The 18,360-nt window shown below is 57.0% G+C and overlaps 1 protein-coding gene across 2 annotated transcripts; it reads left to right on the top strand.

Annotated features, from left to right (window-relative positions):
- The first annotated feature begins 1,741 nt into the window (after nucleotides 1–1,741).
- On the top strand, nucleotides 1,742–18,121 carry LHX6 (LIM homeobox 6). Of its 2 annotated transcripts, XM_066332934.1 has the most exons (9): nucleotides 1,742–2,261; nucleotides 2,522–2,707; nucleotides 2,784–2,905; nucleotides 8,024–8,244; nucleotides 10,816–10,916; nucleotides 11,001–11,096; nucleotides 12,657–12,831; nucleotides 13,308–13,411; nucleotides 15,080–18,121. In XM_066332934.1, exons 1-9 carry the CDS (start codon nucleotides 2,157–2,159, stop codon nucleotides 15,098–15,100), a joined length of 1,131 nt encoding a protein of 376 aa, XP_066189031.1. In that variant the 5' UTR covers nucleotides 1,742–2,156; the 3' UTR covers nucleotides 15,101–18,121. The 2 variants fall into 2 exon arrangements, with proteins under 2 accessions (XP_066189031.1, XP_066189032.1); XM_066332935.1 differs by lacking the exon at nucleotides 13,308–13,411 and having other exon boundaries at nucleotides 15,080–15,164.
- Nucleotides 18,122–18,360: the final 239 nt, after the last annotated feature.

The raw sequence follows: 18,360 nt of genomic DNA, 5'->3' as shown, positions 1-18,360 counted from the left end.
TTCTCACCTCCAGCCTACGCTCCTGCCCTCGGAGGGGGGTCCTTCCTCCCCTGTGTTTCCAGCAGACGCGTGGGAGCAAGGTGGGTTACTGAGGGCGATGTTCACCATGGCCACAGAGAGGGTTTTTCCGTGGTATTTGAACCATTCCGTCTGTGGTGACAGTCCCTCACTTGGGACCAGCTTGGAATCTTCACTCTGGGAGCATAGAACATTCCCAACCCCAAATTCTGGGATTCTGGCCGAGCTGCTGCTTGACACGCTGCCACCTTGTTGCTGCCTTGTATAAACTCCAGCACTGGTGGAGGGAGCACAGGGGGGTAAGAACAGGGCTGGACTGAGTGCTGATACCTGTTAGTCCAGCCCTTTGCGTTCCCCAGTCACTGCCCAGGCCCTGCTCCTGGTGCACGATGCTCGTGTGACATCTGTCTGCTCTCAGCAGGCACTGAGAGCAGGACACCCTGCACAGCCAGGACTTACTCCCAGGGCTGGAGAAGGGCAGGAGCTGGGCTTGAGTCACGCCGTTCCTGAGCCTGTTCTGGCTTTACGGGGCCAGGAGAGCCTGGTCTGTAAATCACGAGAGCAGTGCACACATCTTGGCTGCGTGGTGCTGAGCCGTGACTGCCCAGCCCAGCATCACTCTGGGGCTGCAAATAAACCCCACACGGCCCTGCCTGGACCAGTGCTGTATAGGGGGGCTTATAGACAGCTTTCGTGGCTGTGTCCCTGAAAACTCCTACGTGTTTCTTCTGGGGCAGCCAGAGCCGATTCAGACCCCACCAGCGAGAAGGAAGGGTTTTAATTGTCCTTTCTCAGCGTCTCGCCTCTGCACTTGTCCGTGTCCCCCCGCACTCGGCCTCTGTGGAGCTGGGGACAGGGGAGGACAAGCTGGCAGGCCTCGGGCTCCGTTTCCTGGGGGTTTCTCGGGCTTTCCTGCAACCTCGACGTTTAAACCTAATGCCTTGTATTTATTCTAAAATGGCTTTCATCTGATTTCCCTCTCGGTTAACAATTTAGCTGTCACAATCAATAACGGCGAGGATCCATCCCCGGCCGCCATCAGCTCACGTTACCGTCCTGCAATTACCCGGCGGTGGCACCGCTGCCGGGGCTTTGCCGGGGAATTATCAGGTTACTAATGAAGCCCGGGCAGCGGCGGGCGGCCAGACGCCGCGGCGGTGGGCGCGATCCGAAGGGGTGCCGGGGTCCGGCCCGGCCCGTGCGCCCCGTCGGGGCACAGCAGCGGCGGGGGAGGCCCGGGACGGCTCGGAGAGCGCTGCCCTCTCCCCGCCGCGGCCGCGGGCGGTGCCGCCGCCGGTGCCGCCGCCGCAGGTAGCGGGGCCCGGCGGGGCGGGCGGCCCCCGGGGCTCGGCGGGGGGGAGCCGTTTCCTGCCCGGCCCGCGGCCGCCCCCGGCGGGGGATCGAGGCCGGCGCGGTTCCCCCGCCCGGCTCCCCGCCCTTCCTGCCGCGGCCGCGGGACGCGCCGCCCGCGGGCACGGAGCGCGGCGGCGGCGGCGGGCGGAGCGGGGCGCGCCCGCCCCATGCACCGGAGCCATGGGGGCGGGCAGCCCCGGGGCCCTGGCCGCCGCGCCCCGGCCGGCGCCCAGGCGGGCAAGGTGAGCGCTGCACCGCCGCTGCCGTCGGGGCCGGGAGAGGGGCTGCAGCGGGGCCGGGCTCTACCCGCGGCGGCCGGTACCGGGGGCTGGGGGCCGGGGCCGCCTCCAGCGCCAGAGGGGTGGATTTTTCCATCCCGGCGTTTTCTGGGGCGTTTTGTGCTCGGCGGAGGGAGAGAGGGAAGAATTTCGATTTTTAATTACTACCATTAAAAAAATCAAATTTGCAATTCTTTGGGTGGCCTGATGGATTCCCTGATTGACAGCCGGAATTGACACTCTGGTACCTCTTATCTCGGGCATTTACGGCAATTTCTAATTGCAGGTAGTTTGGGGGGTTTTTCAGCGCCTTGGCTCGCATGGGAACCGAGCGATTACTTCAAGAGGCCCGGGTTAAGTGCAGGCAGGGGGAGAATTCAATCCACATTCAAATTGCTTCATTAAAGAGACGCAGCTTTTGTTGCAAAGGATTTAAATGGCCACTAGAAAGTTCTTATTTATTGTTTTGAGGCGGTTTATATAGGGTGCCCCGCGCTCGCCCGGCGCATGGAGCCGCAGCCTCCCTCTCCCGCTCTCTCCATCAAGGTGATGCCGCCGGAGCCGCTGCCCAAGGGGAGCGCCCGCTGTCTCGACCCGCACTCCCGAGCCATGGTAAGCGGGGCCGGGGCTTGCGGGTTCCAGCCGGGACCCTCGGGGCCGGGACTGCGGGGCCGCGCTGGGCCGGGGGCGCCGGGAGCCGCGGGGACCCGCCGGGCCGGGGATTACGGGGTCCCGCCGGGGATGTCGGGGGTTTGTGCGTACCCCCGGGCCGGGCACGCCGAGGACTGCGGGGACCCTGCGGGACGCCGCGCTTCGGTGGCGCGGGGAGCGGCGGGGCCCCGCTGACGGCCCCGCGGTGCCTCTGCCCGCAGTCGCAGCCCGACGGGGAGCCTCTGCCTGGAGCCCTGGAGAAGGAGGACGCCCGCTCGGCGCCCAGCACCCCTTCCACGCCGTCCGTCTGCTCCCCGCCGTCCTCCTCCTCCTCCTCCACGCCGTCGGCCGGCAAAAACGTCTGCTCCAGCTGCGGGCTGGAGATCCTCGACCGGTACCTGCTGAAGGTGAGCGGGGCGGAGGGCGGCGGGGGCGGCGGGGGGCGGCGGGAGGCCCCGGGTCTCAGCCCCTTCTCTGCCGCAGGTGAACAACCTCATCTGGCACGTCCGGTGCCTGGAGTGCTCCGTGTGCCGCACCTCGCTGCGCCAGCAGCACAGCTGCTACATCAAGAACAAGGAGATCTTCTGCAAGATGGACTACTTCAGGTAGGGACCGGGCCGGGGCCGCTCCGGGGGGCTCAGCCCTCGCCGGCTGCCGCGGGGTCGGGGCCGCTCCGGCGCTGCCCTTGGGGAAGGTTTGGAAAACCCGCCGGGCTGCCTGGAGCAGCCGGATGGGAGCCGACCCTCGGAAAGCGGGGAGAAAGGAAGGAAGGGAGTTTGAGGTGCAGCTGCACAGCCGCCCGGAGGGATTGTTGCCCTGTGGCCGGGCTGTTCGGGCCGCCCCGAGCCCCAGCTCCTCCCGGCTCGGCGGCGACAGCGGGGTGCGGCGTGGCGGGCACGGCCCCGCGGCCGGGAAACGGGGCTCGAACGGCCTCGGGCCGGCTCCTGCCGGAGGGTAAATGCTCCTGCCGGACTGCGGCGGCCAGCGGCTCTCGGGGAGCTGCTGTCCGCGCTGTGGGCCCGCGATGGCCGGAGCGTCCGCGGCGGGAGCGCGGTGGGGAACGGGAACGAAGGGGCAGCGGCGGCCGCAGGCCCCGGGGCTCTGTCCGGACCCGCACAGCCCGGGCAGCCCGCTCCGCACGGAGGATGTTCTGGCTTCCGTAATCTTTCTGTTCTAAACCTTAAACCACGGATTTTCCCTCTAGTTTGACTCGAACGAGGGGACTGAGTGTTTTGACCTCCTTGCCGGGGTTTTAACTAAACATTGCAACCCCCGCTCTGACTTTCCCCGTCCTTCCAGGACGAGGGAATGCTGCTTGACCCGGGAGGAAGGGGAATGGCGGGCAGGAAATGGGAATGACCCCGGCGGGGCGCGGGGGGCTCGGAGCATCCTCCGGCCGCGGCAGAGCTCGGGGCTGCCCCGACGACAGCGGGCAGGGGAGTTCGGGGGACACCTCAGAGATTCCCTCGGTGTTTTTTATTAAAGGGTCTTCGATCGCTCGATTTTCCGCCGCTCGGCCGCTGCCCCCGCCGGGCTCGGTGCGGTGCCGCCGGCAGTGCGGGGCTCAGGGAGGCGGGCGCGGGGCTCGGAAAACGGGGTCAGTCCCGAGCCCGCGGGGTCTGCGTCCTGCCCTGTGGTGGTTTTTGTTGTTGTTATTACTATTATTATTATTAATAATATTCTTGTTGTTATTGTTATTATTTTCAAACCTCAAATTTCGGTGATTTCGGCGAAATTTTCCCTACTAAACACAGAAAGGCACGAGGGGGTCCTGGCGTCGCGGTGCTGTTTTGGGGCACTTTGAGCGTTTTCATTCATTTATCGCCGTTCCGGTGCCGTTGATGTTTGGTTTCTTTTCGGTTTGTTTTTATGAGCGGATCTTTCCAAAGGCGATTTTAAAGTAGCGCCGAGATCTCGAAATGACCTTCGAGCAAATATGACAAATAACAATGTTAGAATAAATCTGTTTCGCGACCCCCCTCGTCCGAGAAGCCCCGAGCCCGGTGCCGGTCGGGAACAGCCCGGCTCTGCCCGCCGGTACCGGCGGGGCCAAGGGAAATAAAACGAAAATCGCGGAAGCCGCCGCAGGACGCTGCCGGTTCCTGCGGCACCCGTTCGGGGGACGCGGGGGCTCGCAGCCCGCGCTCCGCACTTGTCTTTTGCAAAGAAAGCAGAGCGTTTGGAGAGATTTCTTTATTTTATATTGGTGAATCTCGGAGCGGCCGCAGCAGCGAGGGCAGCGGCGGCGCTCGGAGTCCGGCGGGTGCGGAGCTGCCCCGCTACCCCCGGCAAACTGCCCTCGTTGTCCGCTCTCCTGCATCCAACCCAGCCCTGGCAGCATCCTGGCTGGCATCCTGTTGGCTCCAGCCGGTGGAACCTGGTGCTTGACACGGGCTAAACCTGATCCTCGGGATGGATTTTGAGAATTTTATTTGTTACTTGAGGCGGATTAAATGTACGGGGGTTTTTTGTGGTGTTTTTTGTTTTGTTTTGTTTTGTTTTTTTTGGATTTTTTTTTTTTAAGCAAAGGAGAAAGCCTTTTCTAACACGTGTGGTCCTTGAAGGCAAGGCAGACGGAAGGGGCAGAGAGATGCTCAGGTCACACGGGTGCTCTGCTGCTGCAGTGCTGATCCCTCCAACACCAGGGCAGTTGAGGGATGCTGAGGATGGAAGCTGTCAGGCACGGGGCTGTCATGTCCCAGCCCCGCTGCCCTCGGGGAGTGCAGTTAGGCCTGCTCTGTCCCCACGTCCCTTCCCTGTCCCCATGAGGGGCTGTGTAGGTGCTGGCTCTGCTGCGACTCCATGGCCCCGTGTGCATTTTTAAGCAAATGCTGCTGTTTCCTGTGTCTTGTCAAATAATTACATTTGGCATCTACGGCTTCAGCGCTTCAAGGAGAACCAAATTAAAATTGGAGCTCATTGAGCAGAACACTGCGTTCCCGGGCCACGCAAGGGCTGCTCACAGCCAGGCTCCCACGGTCACCCGGAGGCCCAGCACGATCCTGCTGTGATTCCTGCAGTGCCCTCGGTGGGCAGCCTGTAGGCATGTGACCTTGGGGACACTGGCAGTGGCTCAGGTGGCCTTCACCCCTGGCCATTCTGTGCCTCCGGGGTGATGTTCCTGCTCTGGCACGGCAGCAGTGCAGCGTGAGGATCCTGCTGAGGCACCGCTGCTGCTCTGCTGCAGCTGACCCTGAGGGCTGTGTTAGAGCCTTCCTACAGAGGGGACAGGAATGTTTGGAGGTGTGTGTGGCCCTGGGGCTGGGTGTCCCTTGCCCTGTCCCCACAGGCAGGGGTGGACAGGAGGGCTGAGGGAGCTGCTGCACCTGGGTACGAGCGGCGTGGGTGAGACAGGATGCACCAGGGCATCCTCCCGCCTCTGCTCTTCCCGCACCCCGGATGATGCAGCCGCCCCTGGGGGAGGTGGGATGAGTCTTCCTGGGATGAGTCTCTCTGGGATGAGTCTTTCCTGGTAGCGTTGTTGTCAGTTTCCATCTCCCAGAGCTGACCTTTGGGGTGAGGATCTGCTCACCTGACCACGAAGCGTACATGCAGGTGGGAACTCTTGGCTCTGGTCGTGTTTGGTGATGCTCCAGCTTGTGCCACAGTTATGGGCTTGGACAAATCCTTCTGCTTGTGTCTCTTGCTGCAGTGTGGCCCTGTCCCCATTCCCACCCCTGTGGCAGATGGCAGGAGTCCTGTGGAGCCCTTCTCCTTGTTCTCTACTGCCCCAAGTAGAGGGGGCTCTTCGGGCTCTCACTGCCCTGCGACCTTGGTGAACTAAATCCTGTTATATTTGAGCTGTTATTTGCAGCAGTGATGGGTCAGAGCAGATTTCCTGCAGGCATTTCTCTCCCCATTCCCGTGTCCCCGACAGCGGTGGTCCCGTGGTGGTTGTCCCCGCAGTGACAGTCTCTGCTGGGTGACAGTGTGTGCTGGCGCTGGCCCCAGCTCTGTCTCTGGTCGCTGCAGCGGTGCTGCAGACAGGAGCCGGCTGAGAGCTGCAGGCACAGCGGCTGCCGGTGCTGCAGGCTGTGCAGCCCCGTGCCTGCACTGCTGCTGAGCCTCAGCCTCTCTGTGCTCTGCTCTTGCCGTGGCTCTGCAGGGACAGTGGCATCAGCCCGTCTGTGCTGCTGCCACGGCCACACAAACCCCAGCACTTTTCAGCACACCCTGTCCGGCTCCCTGGGCACCGCTGCCGATCCAGGGGTGCTGCCCGCTCCTCAGGAGATGCCTGGGTGTCTCCTCCACATCAGCAGCTGATGTGTGACCTTTTCTGGGTGGTGCCTCAGTTTCCCCCGCCGCCGTGCTGTGCTCCCCCTGCCCGGGCTGGGATTCGAGTGGCGATCACCACGTGCCATTAGCTCCGTGCTCCTGCCCCTCGCCTGATACTGCTCAGCAAGTACGACTGTTTACATAGCACATTGTTCAAAGTAATTCAATTTACAGGAATGATCTTTATTTCTAAATAAAAAATTAATACAGTTCTTTTGTTTGTGCGTTTATATAAACGAGCTGGCACAAAGTCAGTTTACAATGTTCCCATCTGAAGTAAATTAGTGAAGTCTCTTAGCTAAGTCTCTGTATAATTTCAGCACAGAAATGTCCTCTTTTTTTTTCTTCTTCTTCTTTTTTTGGTCAGCTATGGTCAGGCTGAAAAATTTAGACCCTTCTTTTCTTCCCAAATAGTTTTGCTATTAGTAATCCCAGCACAGGACAGTATTTCCACATCTTGCTGGGCCCACGGTGGGCAGCAGTTCCTCGGGTTTGTGGTGTGGGGTCTCTCCTGTCGCTTGCTCTGGTTGTTTCTCGTTGGTGTTTTGTGCCTGCACTGGGAGATGCTGGAGCTGCTCGGGGCTGCCAGTGGCTCTGCTTCTCACCGTGGTGAGGGGCTGGCAGGAGCCCTCGGGAGCTTGAGGTGGCAGAGGCAGTGCTGGGGAAGTGCAGTGGCTGTGTTGGAGCCAGTATCACCTCTGGGGTGGAAGAGGAGATGCTCCCTTCTCTCCCGATGCTCTCGCTGCTGCTCATTGCATTTATTATTTTAAACAGTAATATTGAAATGCAGATGTCAAACCAAGGCCATGCCTGGCGCCTCGTGTCAGACACTGCCCTGGGGATTCAGGGTCACCTTTGCTGCTCCCTGTGACTCACCTGCCGTTGATCATCAGCATCCTGAACGGGGGTTTTCACACACTGGTGAGGGGATCCTGCCTGTCTTGTTGCCTCATCACTGTGCTGAGCTACCTTCCAGCACAGCTCTCTCCAGCGCAGTCATCATCCTCTCACAGTGAGGAGACCTCCTCCACGGGGGGAAAAAAGGCAGATGTGTGCGCCTGTACGTGTGAGGAGAACACACATGGTTTGATTTATGGCAGCGGGAGAGAGAACCAGCCCTGACACAGTTTCCATGCGAGTGTCACACTGGCTGTTATCAAAATAAAAAACCCACGGGCTTGGGAGCTGATTCACGGCGCTGCGTCACCTCAGCCCCTCGGCTGCATCTGGTGCGACGAGTTACACCCCGCTGCTGCCCACACCGCTGCCACGGCAAGGGCACTGCTGGGGGCTCCACTGCGGCTCTCCACGCGTGGGTGTTGTGGGGCTTGAGGTGGAGGGGGTGAGCAATGGGGTGGGCAGCAGAACCCGCACCTTGGCGTCGTGCTGCCTGTCCTCCCCTGCTGTCCTCATTGTTCCTGCCCTCACCTGCCTCCTCTCCCCCGCAGCCGGTTCGGTACGAAGTGTGCCCGCTGTGGCAGGCAGATCTACGCCAGCGACTGGGTGCGGCGGGCGCGGGGCAACGCCTACCACCTGGCGTGCTTCGCCTGCTTCTCCTGCAAGAGACAGCTCTCCACCGGAGAGGAGTTCGGCCTGGTGGAGGAGAAGGTGCTCTGCCGGATCCACTACGACACCATGATCGAGAACCTCAAGAGAGCGGCAGAGAACGGTACGGAGCGCCGGCGGTCACGGCCTCGTCCCCTGCAGGGTGTCACTGTCCCCGGAGCTTAGGGCAGGGTGTCACTGTCCCTGGAGCTTAGGGCAGGGTGTCACTGTCCCCAGAGGTTTAGCACACGGTGTCACTGTCCCCTGAGCTTAGGGCAGGGTGTCACTGTCCCCAGAGGTTTAGCACACGGTGTCACTGTCCCCTGAGCTTAGGGCAGGGTGTCACTGTCCCCAGAGCTTAGCGAAGGGTGTCACTGTCCCCGGAGCTTTAGCTCAGGGTGTCACTGTCCCCGGAGCTTAGCAAAGGGTGTCACTGTCCCCAGAGGTTTAGCTCAGGGTGTCACTGTCCCTGGAGCTTTAGAGCAGGGTGTCACTGTCCCCGGAGCTTAGCGCAGGGTGCTGGGGTGGGTTCTGTGGTTGTCATAAAGGGGTGATGGGTGGTCCTGGAGGTCTTGAGGACAAGGCTCTGGGCTGGCAGAGGTGTGATGTGCTGGTGGCACCTGTGGCTCGTGGCCCACCTGTGTGCCGTGGGCGACCCCAGGGATGAGGGCTTGGTTCTGCAGAGCCTGGAGTGCAGAGTGTGAGGAAGCCTCTGGGATTTTGAGGCTGTGAGGCATAAATGTAGAAGGTGGGATTGGCGATTCGACAAAACTTTGCCATCATTTTCCACCTGCCCTGCCCGTCTGGGGTCATGCCACTCCCAGCTGGACAGTGCTGCTCCACGGCCAGCCAGCCTCCAGTGCCATCGAGCCAGTGCCACCGAGGTCACACAGCACTGCGGCTCCTGTCCCTTCCCCACCCTCCTGAACGGCACTGCCCAGAGACATGCTCAGAGGAACAAATCTGTGGGGTTAGTCCAATCCTGGCAGTGCCAGGACCTGAACCGTGGTGGAAAATACTTCAGCACACGGTGGGCACACGCCATGTCCTGGCCCATGCAGCATGTGGAAACCATTCACAACCTGACAGGAAGATAATACGTTTCTGTTTACTGCGTTTGAGTCAGAGGATGAAAACAGAGTGCCCAGTTGGGCTGGGAGGGTCCCGGCTCGGGACGTGGCTCGCAGTGTGTTGGTCCATATGGTCAGCTGCTGTGGGGGCCTGGGGGAGGTGATGGGGAGCAAAGAGGGAGGGGGAGAAGCCACGTGTCCTGGGGGAGCAGGAGAGTGTGAGGACAGCAGGATCTGGCACCGGGGAGTCCTGCAGAGCTGTTGCCCCAGCTGGGGGCTGGGATGGTGGGTTTGCTGCTGCTGCTGCTGCTCGGAACAACCTGCTGGTGTGGGCAGAGCACCAGTGTTAGGCAGTGCTGGGGCACCTGGTGAGTGTCAGGTGTCACTACCTGCGTCCAAGGGGTTTTGAGAAGGGGGTGGGATCACTTGGGAGAGCTGTAGTTGCTGTGGAGTTGGAGGGCCACGCTCCCCCCTCCAGTAATTACCCAGCAATTTCTTCTGCACATGAGGTTTTACATACAAGAAAAATAAACAGATGTTGCTGGAGTCAGAGTCCCATTCATCATCCGAAAAGAACAAGTCAAACTATATGAGAAAGTCCTTCAACTCAAGCCAAGACAATCACAGCCTGGTCCAGCTTGTGGAGCACTTCCCGGGCTGTGCAGGCGCATCCTGGGAGCGGGGTGAGAGCCAGCCCTGCTCTGCTGCCCTCCCTCACCCATCCCTCACCCATCCCTCACCCAGCCCTCACCCATCCCTCACCCATCCCTCACCCAGCCCTCACCCATCCCTCACCCAGAGCTGCTTCCCCCACGCTGCCAGCAGCAGCCAGGTGTGACCCGGGCTGCAGCAGAGCTCTGGTGAGGAGTGAGGCTCTGGCCACCCTCTCTGGCTGGCTGGGCTCACCCCGACACTGTGCTGGGCAAGGGGGAAGTCAGTGTCCCTCTGGAGTGTCCCCATTAGTGTGGCTGCTGCCCAGGGCATGGCCACCCCAAGGCCGTGGGGATGGTGCTGCTCCTGCTGCTGCTCTGGGAGGCAGGAGGAAGAGGAGGTCGGGGAGCCGGGATGATTTGGGGCTGGGGAAAGGAGCACAGAGCTCACTGGAATGCTCTGAGCAAATGAAAGGACTGATGGAGGCAGCGCCCACGAGGGAGAACGGGGTCACAGGGAGTAGCAAGGGGCAGGAGTGATGGATGTCGGTGAGCCTGGCACAGACAGGGGCCCTTTCTGAGCCACTCCCTGGAGAATGCGGCCAAGTGGTGACCTCGAGTCAGGGCCACAGGGACATCAGTGCCTGCCCTCACACACCACCTTGACCCTCCTCCTGCTGCTGTCTCCCCTGATTCCCTCTGGCTTCCACCACTTCCATTATTCTTAATTCCACAGTAAACTCTTGGGGAATTGTTGTTTCTCCTTCCATGTGTGTGCAGGGACTCAGCAGCCCAGGGCACTCCTGAGTGGCAGTGCTGGCTCTGTTTTTCTGCTCCCACTGCAGCCAGGGATGCTCTGGGTGCTCCCAGGCTGTGATGCCACCAGGTGTGGTGTCCCCCCAAGACGAGCAGCTCCCGCCCGCGCTGGGGACAGGTGTGCAGGAGTGTTTGTGACCTGTGGTGGCTCTCCCGCAGGCAACGGGATCACGCTGGAGGGGGCTGTGCCCTCGGAGCAGGACAGCCAGCCGAAACCGGCCAAGAGAGCCCGCACCTCCTTCACCGCCGAGCAGCTGCAGGTAGGGCCGGAGCTCCGGGGGGCCGAGGGGGGTTCCGTGACCCCCCAGCCTCATCCCGAGCCCCTCTCTCCGCTCTCTCCACAGGTCATGCAGGCACAGTTCGCTCAGGACAACAACCCCGACGCACAAACGCTGCAGAAGCTGGCGGACATGACGGGGCTGAGCCGGAGGGTCATTCAGGTGAGGGCAGGGCCGAGCAGCCCCGAGCAGGGCACGGAGGGGACACCGAAGGCTGGCAGCACACAGGGCACACAGCCCCGGGGCTCCTGGCCCCGGCCCCTCACATCCAGCAGCGTCCCGCCGCCTCTCTCCTCGTGTCGCCTCCTCTGCTCCCGCACCGCTCTGTTCTCGGTGTCGCTCTGGGGTTTCTGTTTGTTTTTCCCCTCTGGTGATGCAATGACTCGAAAGCCCGACAGCCGCAGGCATCGGCAATAAATCACTGTGTGGGGAAGCCGCCCTTAGCCCCAGGTCCTGGAGCGCTGTGCTGTGTCCCGGCCGCTGACAGGGAATGTGGCAGCGTCCCCGGCAGCCGGCCCTGCCACCAGCCGGCCGAGCTCTCCAGCGCCGAGGAAGCAAGGATTGAGAAGTTTAAAGAGAAAGGGGTTTTGCAGCCCCAGGCGACACAGCGGTAGGGATGTCCCCACGCCTGATCTGGGAGGGGACAGCGAGTGATGCGTTAAGGGCTGAGAAATGTCCCCTCTGCAGCTCCCAGCTCACAGACAGCCCAATTCTGCCTCTTGGTGACATTCGTACTCATCACTATAACGTTCTGCTCGGATACTTTCTGCATACAATAAAAACACGGGCGTTCGAAATAAATTTGGGGCTTTCATCCAAGATTGTTCTGTCAGTGACACATTTAAATTTTGTTCGTGAAATTCTGGCTCGAGCCTCCCTTTAGTGCGACTCTTCGTTTAGGTAAAGATCAAGCAGGCTGCACACCGGGTGATTTTTTATGTGGATTTTTTTTTTAAAGGCGCTTTGAACAGGAAACAATTTGTCAAATGCTTATGACCTTTTCCTTCTCTGTGGTCCAGTGTGCTCTGCCTTGGAGAGCTGATCTTCACTCAGTCTTGGAGAAGGTTTTTACTCCCAGCTATCTCTCAAAAATTAAAGCATAAGGAACAGATCACCTTTTTAGCATTAAAAAACCCCTTCCATATATGTTTTATCTCTAGGGTGGAATTCCCTAACTACTCCTTTGCTTAGAAGCAGTGAGATGTGATCAGAGATCTCGTACCTGCTGCTCACACAGACTGTGGTTGTATCCCACCACTGTACCCTCCTTTCTCAGCTTTAATGTTCCACTGATGGGGCTTTTGAATACGATAAACCACAAGTGATCAAAACAATAGTGTTTTCATCATTCTTAAAGTCACAGCTTATCCTAGTTTAAGCTTCTGCTGGTTTTTGTCTCCTCTTGTTTCTCCTTGCCAATGCTCAAGTGTCCCAACTGATCTCAGCTGTGCTTTTAGGCTGGGTGAGCTGGGATTGCTGATTAAAATTTAAATAAGACCTTGAAAGGAGCTCCCACTATTTGCAGGGACAAAGCTTTGCATATGCAGCTTCACTCTTGCTCTGGTGAGTATGACACAAACCAGTCGAAGCTGGTGAGGTGCAGCTTTCTTTATTTCATTTCATTTCTTTTGGCAACACTTGGATGAAAAAAACACCCGTCCAAGGACCCTGGTGAAGGAAGGAATACGCTTTAACCCCATCGTCTCTCCGCTTTCGTTTCAGGTTTGGTTTCAAAACTGCAGAGCCCGCCATAAAAAACACACCCCGCAGCACACGGTGCCGCCGTCGGGAGCGCCCCCGTCCCGCATCCCCTCCTCGCTGCCCGATGACATTCACTACTCGCCCTTCAGCAGCCCGGAGCGGGCCCGGATGGTCACTCTGCACGGATACATCGAAAGTAAGAGGCTGGGACAGGGCTGGGACAGGGCAGGGCAGGGGCAGCTCCCGGGAGAGGCGGTGGTAAATCCCTCCAGGTGCTGCGGGTGTGGGGATGGTGCCTGTGCTGTTCCTCGTGTCTGATAAACTTTGGGGTTAACTCGTGCCCAGGAAAATTGGTGTTTGGGTTTGACCTGAGTGGTCCTCGGGCCTGTTGTGCTCTCTGTGTCATGGAGAAGAGGTGTGAGTGTGCCCTGCTCAGTGCTCAGTGGTCTCCTTCCTGCTGAGGACAGCAGAGCTGCTTCCTCTGACAGTTCCCAGCGCCAGGGAATGATTTGTGAGCGATGGGCAGCTTTGGTCATGCCTGGACAGAGGTTTTGGCCCTGGTGAGGCTCTGGCTGAGGCACCTCCTGCTCCCTGCAGGAAAACCAGCCGTGGTGGATGGATGGTGTGTGTTGTTTGCAGTAACAGAGGCTGAAGCCCTCCTCTCATCCACAGGTCAGGTACAGTGTGGACAAGTGCACTGTAGACTTCCCTACACTGCTCCACCAGTGCACCTCAAAGCAGACATGGAAGGACCACTATCTAATAGGGGTGAGAAGGTAAATGTAGTCCCCGTTCCAGGCTCTGGGGCCCACCCTCCGCTGTAGCAAAGGTTTTGTGTGTCACATCATTGCCACCGCCGTCTCCTGTCAGCATCACTGCTTCTCCATGATTCCCGGCAGCTGCCACCCACCCGAGTGTCTCCCCTTAGTTTTGGGGGCCCTGAGGTTGATGTACCCACTGTTGTTGGTCCAAATGGCATCGCTGTGTTTTTTCCCTGGCTGCTGGGGCTCTGTGCCTGCGTCCACTGAAGGCTCTCACATCCTCCTGCCTGAATCCTCCCTGCTTTCCCCTTCCTGAGCTCTGTCCTGCTCCGTTCCTCAGGCACCTGCAGGTGTGCTCAGTGTGAACAGAACCTGGTTGTTAACGGAGCAGGGGGGACCTCCAGCATGTGTTAATTCCTCAGTTTTCCATGAGTTAACTTCCCAGTTTTCCATGAGTTAACAACAAAAAAAGATTCATTTCTTGCGGATTGCAGTATTGCTTAAAAATAATAACAACTGGCTGTTACAATAGCTGAAGTAGGAATGTTATTTCACAATGTCTGGCCAGGAGACAATATTGCATGTTGATATTTTTTCTGTTCAGCTCTTACAGTGTCTGTTCTAACACACAGCTTATTGGGGGCAGGACTTCTCAGACATGCTTAGGTTTGGAAGGTTTTATTTAGGACCCTCGTTTCAGTGATTTCCTTTTGAGGGAACTCTGAGCCTTTGGCAACTCCGAATGGTTTTTAGCTTTTGTCTTTACTGTTAGAAGTTCATAGCACCTCTCTTGTCTGATCTTAGTGCAGTAGCAGCAGTTTATTGAGCTCTGTTTCAATGGGCAGAAGCAAAGATACTTTTTCAGTCTAAATTCTACCATTTTGTCATATCTACCCAGCAAGCTGCAGAGTTTTCAGAAAATACACGCTCCCGGTGCTGCTGTTAGAGAGGCTTCACTGCAGCAAGCAGCTCCTGATTTAAATGCAATTACTGGCTCGCAGCTGTTGCAGAACAGGGTTCTCAGGACACGGAGCTGCCCCCCAACCAGCTCCTTTTCTAAACAAATCACTTGCATGTTGAATTCCTGAAAACTGAAGTAGCTTTTTTTTTTTTTTTTTCCCTCCACATCCAAAAATTTTGAAAGGCAGAGATAGCTGAGCTCCTGGGAAAGCACATTCAAACGCTGAGTGTGTGTTTCCCTCTGAGTGTGAGGCATTCCTCACCCTCCTCTGGGGTGCCCAGTGCAGTGGCTGGTGAGAACTGAGCTGAGACCAGTTCAGCAGCTGCTTCCCCTGGCAGGGAAGGGGCTGGACCTGCAGGGCAGCGAGGGGCAGTGTTTGAGGGGACCCTGTGCTGGTCAGCGAGCGAGGAGCACAGCCAGGACCCCTGATCATGGTCATTTTCTTGGTAGCTGCTATATCACGGAGCAGATGAAAGAACCGCTGTTTTTGGGCTGCTGCCTGGTTTATTTGGTTTCACAGCCGAAGGTGTGGTGAACCTCTACCACAGTCCTGACCCACCTGAGCTGCTCCTCACCCGGGCAGGGCTGAGAGCTCCTCCAGAGAGGGTTTTCCTGCGAGGAAGTGGCTGCCACAGCAGAGCCCGTGCGTGTTCTGTTCCCCGCTGCAAACACACGGCCACGGCGAGGGCTCTGTTCTCTGAACGCTGCCGTTTTTCCCGCAGGTCATCCTCTTTCAGTACTGACTGCTCGGGCTCTTCCTCACCTGCCCATGGCCCTACCAGCAGCACTGCCCCTCAGCCGCTGACACAGCCCGGGGAGAAGCTCAGAGCCAGCACTCTCAGTTCTTTCCATTGACCAGCACCTCGCGTCCGCTCCGATTTCTCCGGCGACACTCTGTGTGTGTGTGTGTTGAGTGCAGAGTTACATTTTACACTTTGTTTCTTGTGGAACTTTGTAGAATGACCGTGAGTCTCTCCGAGGCAGTGCCAGACACAGTCAAAACTGGTGACTCTACTGTGCTTGCAAGTCTTGCTCCCAAACCCATGGGAATATGAAGAACCCAGAACACGCCGAGTCTTGGGGGGGTCGATGATCACCTCTGAAGGCAAAAGGAAGGAGGAATTTACGTGGTTTGGCCTGATTCTCTTTTTTGCACCAGTGAAGCAGTTCCTGGACATCCCTCCTCCTTTTCCACTTGCATGTCTGAAACCTGAAATTGGCTTTTTTGGCTCAGCAACTCGATATATAGACAGACCTTCCTGAGCCAAACTCACAGGTAGCTGAGACTCCACTGAGTGGAAAACATGATGCCAGCTGGAAATAGGCAGTTTTTCTTCCTCCTCAAAGTGCTTTAGAATCACATGTCCTTTGATCACTCAAAGGTAAGTAAATCTTAGTGTTTTTCCCCCCGTTTTATAGGAGGGGAAGCAGAGATGTCCTAACCTGAGAGGAACCACGAGGGTTGGTGGCAGAGCCAGGTTTAGCACCCTGAAGTTTTTGATTGCTGACTTGTTCTTAGAACACTGAATATCTCTCTCCTCTCACAGCCATCTGCCAAATCTCTCTCTTTTTTTTTTTTTAATTTTAAGTTTTTTTACTCTCGTTCTTTATTAACAAGCTACTTTATTTCCTTGGAGTCCTATCGGATCACAAATGGGTGATTTCAGAATGCACCTACAGGAAACTCTCAGACAATCCATACTCTGGGACTGGGAAATGCTCAATGGAAGGTGGCCATAAAGGTGTAGGAATGTCCTGCCCTGCTGTGGCCTCAAGTTCAGTCAGCGGAAAGAGTTGGGTAGAAACTGGAGACCAGTTAAAAAGGTGAAAGGCACAGTAAGGCCAAGTGGCCAGCAAGGGGATGGCATCTTCCTTTGCCTGGCAGCATCACTCTGATCCCCTCTGCCCTCCTGCTCTCCCTTGCTGGGGTACAGCTGTGGGTCCTGCCAGGCCCTGGGATCAGGGGGCATCCCAGGAGAACGGCTTGGGCTCATGGCAACAGCAAAGGAAGTGCTCAGCAGTCAGGAAAAGGACTCCAAAATGATCCTCCTTCATTGATGGGAATAATGAAAAGTAAACAAGTGACCTCTGCCAGCCCTTCTCAGTTTGCACCGAGCCAAGAGCAGGTCTGTAACAAAACCTCTCTCCACGCAAGCACATGGGTCTGTCCTGCTGTGAAGTGTCTGTGAGGCCGCTCTTCCAAGAATGTGAAAGCCTACCCTGAGCCACAGCTAGTGAGGGATACGCCTGAACCGTGCCCAAGGAGCAGGAGATGGGAATCCATCTGTTACATAACTTGTTTTTAATTGGAACTGTAGATACACGTGCGTTTTCCTCTCCGGGAGATCCTGGATCAATCTGTGGGCATGGGCTGGGGTGGGCAACCATCCCACTGCTCTGGCTAGCCCATCCTGCACACGTGGGGAGCCTTCTCCTGCCCGTGTCCCTGAACTCCACGTGACACCAGCAGCCAGACACGTGGCTCCAGCTGAAGCACGAGGAACGCTCCGGGAGTGGGGAGATGGGGATGTCTGCTGAGGTGGCCATCGAGATCCCTTGGATTGGGAAGGAACTGAGTACGAGCACACGGTGATATTGGTTGGAACAAATCCACGCACACACACACTCTGCTGTGTGTAAGTGTTATTAAGAGAGTGATGGTACTACCTCGGACAGCTGGGCCAGTATCTGTCAAATTACAGCCAGCAGCTCTAGTCCTAATTCAAAATAACATTTGAAAGGAGAGAGGAGAATTAAGTTCCACAAACTATTATTGTCACCTGCTGATGTGTGAGTGACCATTTCCAGAGTGTGAGCAGTGAAAAGGCTCTCCTGCACGCCTGACCTGACTGGAACCACCTCTGCAGAGAGAGATGTCCCCTTGGGGAGGGGACAGTCACCAGCTGCTCCAGGTGCAGTCCTTTTTTGTCCTTGTCCACAGCAATGAGGGAAGGATGAGTGTTCCCTTGGCTGAGTGTTTTACATCACAGGTGGAGGTGGTTGCTGTGTCCATGTGCCAGCCTTGAGATGCTCCTGGGGATCACTGGGGCCTGACTTTGTTCTCCGTTTGTGCTTGCACATCCTAACGACCATTAGTGCACATCTTTAGTTGTGGAATTAGTGCCATAAAGGAATTGGGTAGTTATTCCATTTGAATAACTGAAGGAGAGACTTCAGGCTGTGACCTGCCCTGACATCCCACAGTCTCTGAGATTGCCACAACTGTTCTGTTGAGGGAGAAAAGGGTTTGGTGCGTTTTCTCCCCTCTACCTTGGCAATGCAATGAAAGGGAAACGATGAAATATATATCTGCTAAATACTAACTTGATGAGGAAAAAAAAAACCCCACTTGTGAAATGTCCTGGCTACCCAAGGGTTTGTAAGTGATACCACGGCAGGGCAGGAGCTGAGGGAATGTAGGTGTTTCTCTCCAGGGATGTGGGCTCACCACAGACTGTGCTCGGGGCACTTCCCCCCATAAGTAGCCAGGAGCAGCTTTTGCTAATTCAGAAATCAGGCTCTGTTTATATTAAGCCCAAATTGTTTGCAAAAACTGGAAGCAATTCAGCTTGTGCAGTTTTAGAGCTAATTATGTGTATGGAAAATACTCAACTGTACCAAGAATGTAAGAAATCTTCTAATTTATTCAATACATTGTTTCACAACATATTTCACACTGACTGTTGCCACTGAACCAAACCTTATCTCAGGTCATTTGCATTCATCTCCTGTCTGTGGATTTAAAAAAAAAAAATAAAATTAAAGTCATTCTCATTTTCTTAGTTTATTCAGTAATTGCCAGATGGGTTCTGGTGCAGCAATGCAGACTCCACGCACTCAACTTTTCCAGTTGCTATTTACAAACCCTTTTGCAGACAGAATCCACTGAAGACAGCCCAGTGAGAGGCTCTTCACTCCAGTTTAATAAGGTGACTAACAGAGCTCGGCTCTGGAGGTGGGATGGTTTCAGCTTTTATCACCAGTGATTTTTTTTTTTTCTGGC

The sequence above is a fragment of the Sylvia atricapilla genome, chromosome 19 (assembly GCF_009819655.1).
Source record: "Sylvia atricapilla isolate bSylAtr1 chromosome 19, bSylAtr1.pri, whole genome shotgun sequence".
NCBI lineage: Eukaryota > Metazoa > Chordata > Aves > Passeriformes > Sylviidae > Sylvia > Sylvia atricapilla.
The sequence above is the reverse complement of the archived record's forward strand: the minus strand, read 5'-3'. Positions and strand labels throughout refer to the sequence as shown.

Coding starts and splice junctions, on each gene's coding strand:
- LHX6 (XM_066332934.1), top strand. CDS start 2,157: ATGGAGCCGCAGCCTCCCTCTCCCGCTCTCTCCATCAAGGTGATGCCG. Junction 8,245..10,815: donor CAAGAGAGCGGCAGAGAACG/GTACGGAGCGCC, acceptor GCTCTCCCGCAG/GCAACGGGATCACGCTGGAG. Junction 12,832..13,307: donor TCTGCACGGATACATCGAAA/GTAAGAGGCTGG, acceptor TCTCATCCACAG/GTCAGGTACAGTGTGGACAA.